The sequence below is a fragment of the Perkinsus marinus genome (genome assembly GCF_000006405.1).
Source record: "Perkinsus marinus ATCC 50983 genomic scaffold scf_1104296963186, whole genome shotgun sequence".
Lineage (NCBI taxonomy): Eukaryota > Perkinsozoa > Perkinsida > Perkinsidae > Perkinsus > Perkinsus marinus.
Genome location: NW_003205123.1, coordinates 39,856 through 49,088, shown reverse-complemented (window position 1 = coordinate 49,088; position 9,233 = coordinate 39,856). Strand labels below are relative to the sequence as shown.

Below are 9,233 nucleotides of genomic sequence, written 5' to 3'. Positions count from 1 at the left end.
TGTAGAAAGATTCCGAGACTGAGGAGTCTTCCTTAACAATCTCTGTAGAGTCGGACTTCTGGCAAACATCTTCCTTCACTCGGCAATCATCATCAAGCGACGTTACGTCGGCGGTACTGACGACTTAAGCAGATGACATGATATTCTACCAACCAATAGTTGAAAATGGACAAACTACAGAGCGAATCTACTGAACTCCTACGAACGGATCTCGAACGCGGCCCGGTCTTGCTCCGGGAAAAGGTGAGTGAGCTTCCACGAGGGTCGATCCATGGCTGATACACATCAAAACGACATACTAAGTGACGTATGTCCAGGAAGGACATACGAACGACGAGGTGGCACTCAAACCTCTCTCAATAGAGTGAGAGGAGAGTCTCTCATACCCATACAGGTATAATCCTCCTCCTTGAGGTATGGGTGACCCATCATGCACATACAACAGGCTCCTCTGAGCAAAGATGAACCGGTCAGTGCAGCCGATCAGCAAAGAGACTTTCCAAAGCCTTCCACGACGACCGCCGCTCGAAAGCGGAAATGCGACCGAAACGGTCGGGCGAGCCAAAGTTGGCCAGAACGAATCGCCCTCGGCTATCGTGTGCTACAAAGACGTCCTACCATGTGCATATGAGAAGTGTCCAGCTGGAATGAAAGTAATTGGAGTGGGGCATTCTTACGCGAGTGTGGATCCAGAAGTAAAAAGAAAAAGATCTCAACACATTGTCAAGTGAGTAAGCACAAGAATCTTGCACTCTCGCAATTCCTCAAGTTGAGGAATCGCGAGAGCGCAAGATCGCTAAGCGTTGAGGGCCTCAAGGACATACCGCGCTACTTGGCTAGACTAGTAATCACCGCAGAAGATGTCAATAGCAATGATTCTTCCGAGGAAAGTGCAAGAAACTCCGCAGTGGCTGCGACCGTCAGTGGCTGCTGGTGGTTGCTATATTGAGGGAGTCACCATTATCAGCGCTTTTTGACTCGTACACATCTTCCAGGTTTTAATTGTTGAGTTATTCGGAAGACTCTCCCAGGTACTCAGAAATTGGTGGAAATGCGATGAGAACAACAACAAGCCCAACAACAGGTACGATCACATTGTTACGGCCATGGTGTGAAACAGTGCTGCCTCAGCGAAACACATTACAGCGTCTTCAACTCGAAAGTCAGGAATCAACTACTGCGAACAACTTTTGTACACTATTGCGCAGCAAACGATGACTCTGACACATTTAATGTTATTGCTACTTTTTCAAATCCTGTACGAATACGTTTCCGAGTGAATCACACTGTTTGATTTTCACCAGTATGAACTCTCCGATATACTCCCAGCTATATGCACCCACCAACCGCTAAACTCAAGAAACAGTCGCGTACAGGGAAAGGTTATGGTACAAGGACATCGCCATCGTAGCGGCTCTGTATGCTCTGCATACTTTGATAACCGAACCACCTACAACACAGTATTCCAACTCGGAATATTGACCGTGGTGAACCTACAGGCGGGATTGATAACGTTCAAGTCTATCCCGAATCTTGACGCTGGGGCTTTGAGAGAGTCTGAAGAACCGCATTAGGATCAGCAAGACTCGAGTGGGGCTTTCGACCTAAACTTTAAAGGAGCTCCTTGGAGCATCATCACCACTCTGCGGCTACGTGTGCTACCAACCAGCCATGTTAGTGCGTCCTGAAAGGCGATGTTACGGAGAAACCGATACCACAATTCACCTCGCTTCTCTGCAGTGCATTCTCATCGTGCGAATACTGGTAGAATTCTATCCTAAGTCGCATCACATCCTCGATCTGCTGAAAAATCTGAAGCATCGATGTTGTGATAATCAACACACGCTTTTCACTTCTTCAAGAGTGTCCCTCATCTCGACTAGACGATCCTCGGTGACGCGAGCGTCACCCATGAACCTACCACACCCTTACAGAAGGAGGGTAGCTATAAGGGGTACTTGCTCATTGGAATCTGTACCGACTCGTCGTCCTTCGTCTCAGAAAGGAATTCTAATCAGCGTACAAGTAACAGCAGTAGTTTGCCTATTGCAACCTCACCAGTGGACACTGCCAGAGTACTTGCCCATGAAGGCGATGCTGATGGTGGATCGTCAGCATTGTTGGTCACGGCGTGGTAAGAGAGCCGTAGGCCGTCAATAAGGCTGCTCGGTCTGATGTCATTGACCTGACCATGGAGTTCACCCCGAGGGTGTGTCGTGGCTTACAAGCCGATAAGTCGTCCGTCTCCAGTCTTCCATACTGGTCGTGATCACTGATGATGAGGAGGAGCGGTTTATAGATCGCTTTATGGCATCGAACGATTCTCTGGATGGCTCTGTAGACCGCATAAGAAGGCGTTGCCTTTCCTCGTGCACTGCATTAGCTGCCTTTCGTTTCTGTCGTAATAATCTTCGTTCGAGCTTCTCGATGCGGAGTTTCAAAGCTGTTATACTCACAAGCGCCTACATATAATGCTCTCTATGTATCAATTAGTGGTAGTATGTTCACGTTTGACATCCATGGTTCAGTAAGGATAGTCTTCTCACAAGCTTCGCTGATATGATTCACGCCTGGGGGTGAGTGAAAACCACCACGACATTCACAAGGACAGGTACATTCGTTGGCAGGCACATCAATTTCGAGGAGCTCTCGGATGATCCGCCTCACAGTGTTGCCGTCCTTGCCTCCGCAGCTTCCCAACATACCACGGAGCACCTGCATCAGCCCTTGTTAGTGACGATGAAGCGTTCTAGTCTACTTACCCGCGAGATCGACCTGCGAGCTTCCTTCTCAAGAAAGCGTACATCTTTCCTGGCATTATTGTGGTTGGACAACCTCTTCGACAACTCTGCTATTTTTGCCTTCATCGCGGTCTTGGCCTCTCTCAATCTGATTGGTACCACGAGTCACAGGTGTCTGAAGGGACTCCCTTCAAGGGAGTTTTTTTGGGATTAAATTCTCTTCGAATTTATCAATATCAGTCGATAGAGCGACTCGTGAGGAGTAAGAATAGACGGATATCTGCGTATTTTTTGTCACACGAGTGGCAGAAATGTGGCAACCTTTTTCTCTCTTGGTGCTCTAGCTCTTCCTGTTCGACTTCATCCACTACTTTCGGTGTCGGACCCTATCACATTGAAGAAGTGGACCGCTCTAGTTGCTCATTGAAAGAATTGGTCTCTCGCTGACCTCATCCATGGTTTGCTCGCTAGCCGCCTTCTGATTCAGCTGTGTTAGTCGACGACTCTCTTCCTCAATCTGATAGCCGGCAAATTCGACAATCACATCGTGGCCAGCCCGAGAGGTATTTCACCTCTGGGGTTAACTCTTTTGCTAGTCGACGCTGTTCTGTGGCTTCAGCAGCCTGTTCACGAGCGAACGTCTTCAGCTGGGTGACAACGGTGAAAACTCGATTTTTATCCGGCACGTTGCGTCCCGTAAAATCTGGATAATGCATATCGCGGGCTTCCATATCGCCGCTTCGATTTAGTGTAGAAATATATACCAACAACGATATCAAGGATCGGAGTAATTCTCATACCACTCCTTCGACAACTCAGATCCTCCTCAGCGGCTCTCTCCAGCTCATCTACCAATCGTCGCAGATCCTCCAAGTTCTGTCGACCTGTAGTCATCATTAGTGATTCCTCCCAGTCAGCGATGCCTTCCTACCAACACTACTGAGAGGTAGAAAGTGTTGGTCCCCCTCCTTCTCCCCTGCCCTGCCGCCCTTCCCCCGTTGACTCCTCGACGTCTTGGTCAAGAGGGGCACGTCCCTTAGTTGCCTTACAGCCTTGATCTGAAGCTCTTCCATTCACTCCTCAGGAGAGCTTAGCGACAACTTTACATCCATCAACGCTTCGAGAGCATCAGATGAATGTCTAAGTGGCCCTTGGCCTCGACGATAGCGCTTTATGTGGAAGTCTCTATCAATAGGTGGTAGGAAGTCCAGTAAGTCGGACATAGTAAAATCAACCTCGAATTTGTGTCCAAGTTGGATGGTGATTGTTATGTTCGTAGAAGTGTGGTACCGTACACTGATCTCCTTTGAACACCACAGATCTTCTTAACACTGACTAATAACACTAGCCAAAGGGTTACTATGCAGGGGAATGGGTTGAATACCACAACAACAGCAAAACATCTTCCTGTTGGTGGGGAGGGACGGATTCCACGGCACTAGTGGACGATACAGGGATCGGCATTTCGCCATGCTTTGTGCATTAGCTCTCTGCAAAACACAAGATGAAATAATCAACAACAACAACGCTGACGTGTATGTCAATCACAGGAAAGGATGGCGGCCTCTGGTCCCATTCGTCCATGACGGGCAAGCTCGTCATCATCATCATCAATATCATCAACCGTTTGCGAGAAATTGAGGATCTCTTCGCCCTGCTTCCCGTCCAGCGTTCTGTCAGAAGTTCGACCCGTGCAGTGCCGTAATGGAATCTTATAGCGCAGCTTTCGAATTGCTATCACGTTTCTTTTGATGAACACACCTCTCCCCACTCTCACCACACCGACTGTCGGAACTATCAGAGCTCTCGCAAGTGTCCGTTCATTTTGATGTTGCTCTCGATGCCACCTTAGTCTCTCATCGCCTTACGAGTGTTCGTCCGAACGATCTTATGTTTCCACGGCGTACTGTCATACTGTCTGTGTTACGTGATCCGTTGGAATGTTCGACACTTACTTCAGCTTCTCTCAGCGTTACATAGTTCCACGCTCCCTGGATGATCGTCTATTCAACTTGCGAGTAGTATTATAATCGGGAATGGGAGGTCTGACGATTCAAAACGTCAGAACCAGTGTGGTAAAATCTGCACATGATCAACCACAAGTGTTGGTGACAATATCCAAACTCTGGGGAAATTTTGGAGAAATTCTGTTGGTTTCTGTCCCCTTTTCGTATTTTTCTCGATTCGTATATGAACTCTTATGATTAGTGAGGAAACTATCGAGCTCAGCTGAGGAAAGCGGGTACATATTTTGCAGCACTGGTCAGAACAGCGTTGGGAACTATGCTTTTCCTTGTTCGAGCATAGGGAAAAATAAAAGTGCGAAAGCTGCATCGCTTCGCTCCGCTAAGCGTAGTTAGCGCACGCCGCAAACCGTATCCCGGTAAACTTGAGATCGGAAATCTCTCTGATGCCCATGGGGAAGTTATAGCATTGCTACCTCCCATAACGAAGAGAACTACTCAGATGCTGATGGTTGCTCACGTGGATGGATATATTCCTAAAACCGGCCGTCTAATTACATTTTTCCTATCATCAAAATGAGTTGAGTATAATGAGAGAGTGGAGTGGTACGGTCGTTGACGGTTGATGGGACTAAGACAGGCTTTTTGTGGGGTCTTACTGGTATCATAATGGGCAAGGATGACAAGGTGAAGAAGGAGAAGAAAGAAAAAAAGGAGAAAAAGGTCAAAAAGGAAAAGAAAGAGAAAAAGGATAAAAAGGAGAAGTCGTCGAGAAAGGCCGCAAGCAGCAGTACTAAGGCGACTACGCGAAAGCCTAGGGCAAAAAAAGTGATGCTGGGCAACTGTCGGGAGGTCGTTTTATAACGGAACTGTTGGAAGGTCATTTTATAACGGAACTGTTGGAAGGTCATTTTATAACGGAACTGTTGGGAGGTCATTTTATAACGGAAAATCTCCCAGCTTAGGGAGGGTATTTCTATATCGACTTTGAAAGTCTTTTGTTTCCATCATGTAAAAGTTATCGATTCGCCTCGAAGGCGATTGACGATCTTCAGTCGACTGATTAGTGAAGTTACCATATTGTGAATAGTACGAGAAGAAAGGCATTTTTTATGTTCTTGTGCTCCTTTTATGCTCATGTTTGCTTTTCTCAACTGGACTCGAGAGTTTCTTCATTGGTTGTAGACGTATATATATGAAATCGAGCTGAAATGTAGTGAAACGAGTAAAAAATTTTTCACAATTTTTTATAATTTTTCGACCATGCGCATGTTTTCCCACACTGAGCGTGATACGATGTGAGGCTGATTTGGTATGTAATTTGCTCAGGAGGGAGCTGAGGAGAAAGTCGCTACAGGGGGTGGACGGAAAAGGAAGGCGATCGTGCGGACGGAGGACGACTTTGAACCTTTCAATAGGTGGTGGGAGAAGGATCCGGAGGTAAAAATGAGAATCAGCATCGGGGTAGTAGGTCATCTTAGTGGATGAATTTAGGACAATGCGGCGAAATGGTCTTACCTGGAACATCATGGAATGATATTTACTCCTCCTTATGAGCCTCATGGAGTTAAGATGCTGTAATGCAGGAATCTTGAGGTTGGTGTTGGTAAGATACGGAATAGGTACAAAGGAGAGCCAATCGACTTGCCTCCTGAAGCGGAAGAAGTTGCTACGTTTTTCGCGCAGACACTAGGTGGGCATGCTTTGAATCTTCATCCCGGGACCTGGGCGTATCTTTGGTGATATCAGGTACGGACTGGTGTCAGAAGGAGAAATTTCAGAACAACTTTTGGGCGGATTTCCAGGCGAAGTTGCCTAAGGAGTTGAAGTCCAAGATAACGAAATTGAAAGAGTAGGGAGAGGTCCCGGGTTCGATCCCGGGAGCGGGCATTTTTTAGTTGCGACTTTGAGCCTATTAAGAACTATTTGGATAAGCGGAGCGAAGCGAAGAAGGCGAGGACCAAGGAGGAGAAGGAGGCGGAGAAGGAAGCTAAAAGGCTAAATGATCACCCTTATACGCACGTCATTGTTGATGAGCTGCGCGAAAGGTCAGTCGAGTATCTTGGAAATATCTTTGAAATCTTCGCTGTGCGCACTCCCGGGAGGGTTGGATCACACAGTGAACATGAGACGTGGACTGGTCCTCTTATTAACTGATATTTTTAATCGTTGAAAATCAACATTATTGTATCGCATGAAATTGTATTATTTTTCGTATTGTTGTTATTATTGTTGTTTGTGTAGGGTTGGCAACTTCCGGGTGGAGCCTCCGAATCTCTTCCGAGGTCGAGGAGACCATCCAAAGATGGGCAAGCTGAAGCAGTATATTCTACCTGAGGACGTTACTGTCAACTGTGCAGCGGACGCGCCGGCTCCTCGAGTAAGTAACTGTGATAAAGCGCAGTGATATGGCATTTTTCTAAGTGCCCTGTACCTGGACATGCATATAAGGATGTAGTTCATGATCCGGCTGTAACATGGCTTGCATGGTTCACTGATACGATCAACAATCAAGTGAAGTAGTTTGGCATCTCTGTGTGTCGGGTTGGACTCTCACTGGTGTTAGATATGTTTTCTTGAATGCTGCTAGTGGGTTTAAAGGCCAAAGTGATTGGCTAAAATACGAGAAAGCGCGGAAATTGAAGAAGTAGTGGTCGCGGTAGTGAGCAGTGGTAGGGAGGCTCTCATGGGAGTAGATACATTAGAGGTATCAGAGACGATTACACTAAGAAGATGAAGTCCAGTGATGATGATGAGAAGGAGCTGGGCACGGCGGTGTACCTGATCGATCGGCTGGCATTGAGAGTAAGTGAAGACTTGGTGATTTTGGTGCGGGAAAATACGCAAGTAGTTAACTATGGCATTGGAGGAAGTTTTGAGAATTGAAAAAATTCTCATTGGTTTCTCTGCACTTGAACTCGAATTCGTAAGGAAATTTGCATAATTAGTGAGGAAACTAGTGGATTCAGTCGAGGAAAGCTGAGAACATAACTTATATTCCTCCAACACTGGATGATTTCGAACTGCTGTAGTGTGATGGTAAATTAATATTTCAACGCTACGTGGATATAATCGTGCGTCAAAATCTCACATTTTCAAATTTCTTCCACAAATTCTTATTACATACTCTTATACTTTCAGCATTTGTATCAAAAATGATAATGGTAACTGGTCAGCATAGGAAGGCGTGTATCAACTCGCCGGTTTTATATATAAGAGTTTCGCCCGTTTTACGTGAAGTGGCGTAAAACTGGGTGAAAAACGCGATATTCGCGGTGATATGCAGTAATCGTGAAATATATTTTTCACTAGTGTTTTTCATATCACTAGGGTGGTAAAACTCCATTGACTTATCCCTCGTCCAGGTTGGCAATGAGAAGAACACGGAGGAGGAGGCCGACACGGTGGGCTGCTGTAATATCACCTATTCCTTTTTGTCTTGCAGCGCAGTGAACAGAATCAGGGAATCATCGAGGAATCTATAATGTTCCCGAATGGAGCTCATTTTGAATTTTCCACGTTTCCCGTGTAAATGTCATCATCACATTAGAAACATTTTTGTCATTGTTATTGTTATTGAACCCTGGGGAAAATCATTTCTCGAAGGCAGATGGGTTCCTGGGCAGAATAGTAATTGATTTTGTCCATCACTGAGCACTAAGACTAACATTATACCATGTCTGGTGTAGGTAGTTTGAGAGTCGAGCATATGACCTTTGAGGCGGACAATAAGATCACACTGGACTTCCTGGGTAAAGACTCTATACGCTACCTTAATACTGTACAAGTGGACCCGTAAGGGGTGAGGGAGAAGGGAGCTCTCAAGGCTGTTGTTGTTGTCTTCAGATTGGTGTATAAGAATCTGAAGACCTTGTGTAAGGCGAGGAAACCGGAAGATATGATTTTCTCGATTGATCCCTCGAAAGTTAACGACTATTTCAAGCAGTTTATGCAGGAGTTGTCGGCGAAGGTGACACCATGCGTGTCACCAGTGGCTATGTTCTGTGTCAGGTTTTCCGTACGTATAATGCCTCGATCACATTGGAGCAGGAGCTGTGTATGCCGACGCGGGTTCGATCCCGGCACCTGTCATTTTTCGTTTCTAGGTAAATTCGATCCGGAAGAACATGACATTAGCGACCCTAGTGAGATGGTAAAGTTCTACAATGATGCCAATAGGAGAGTAGCCATCCTTTGTAACCATCAAGTAGGAATCGCTTCGCTCCGCTCCGCTGTATTTTTCCTGTTCCAGAGGGCACCACCGAAACAGCACGAGGCTGGTATGGAACGGCTGAAGAAGAAACTCGCTGATCAGGAGGTAGATAAACACCTCGTTATTCGCAGTAGTGATTGGTGTTATCAGGCAACTCTGCGAGGGCTAGAGGGACGACGAGATGAACTTCTAGGGAAGACTGTGTCTAAGATGTGAGGGTATAGGAAGGTTTGGGTTAATAACACGTTAGTTTATTCAGTGAAGGAATCATCGTAGAGAAGAATTGGAGAATCCAATAACATGGACTCTCTGGTG

General features: G+C 46.2%; 1 protein-coding gene across 1 annotated transcript; it reads left to right on the top strand.

Annotated features, from left to right (window-relative positions):
- Nucleotides 1-5,352: 5,352 nt before the first annotated feature.
- Pmar_PMAR023208 (DNA topoisomerase, putative) lies at nt 5,353-9,134 on the top strand (the record flags this gene model as incomplete). The annotated part of the gene is made up of 17 exons (XM_002771234.1): nt 5,353-5,533; nt 6,035-6,145; nt 6,200-6,282; nt 6,328-6,398; nt 6,455-6,557; nt 6,604-6,753; nt 6,950-7,085; nt 7,130-7,224; nt 7,272-7,352; nt 7,402-7,510; nt 8,071-8,119; nt 8,395-8,500; nt 8,552-8,675; nt 8,717-8,762; nt 8,812-8,912; nt 8,958-9,023; nt 9,069-9,134. Exons 1-17 carry the CDS (start codon nt 5,375-5,377, stop codon nt 9,132-9,134), a joined length of 1,656 nt encoding a protein of 551 aa, XP_002771280.1. The 5' UTR covers nt 5,353-5,374.
- Nucleotides 9,135-9,233: the final 99 nt, after the last annotated feature.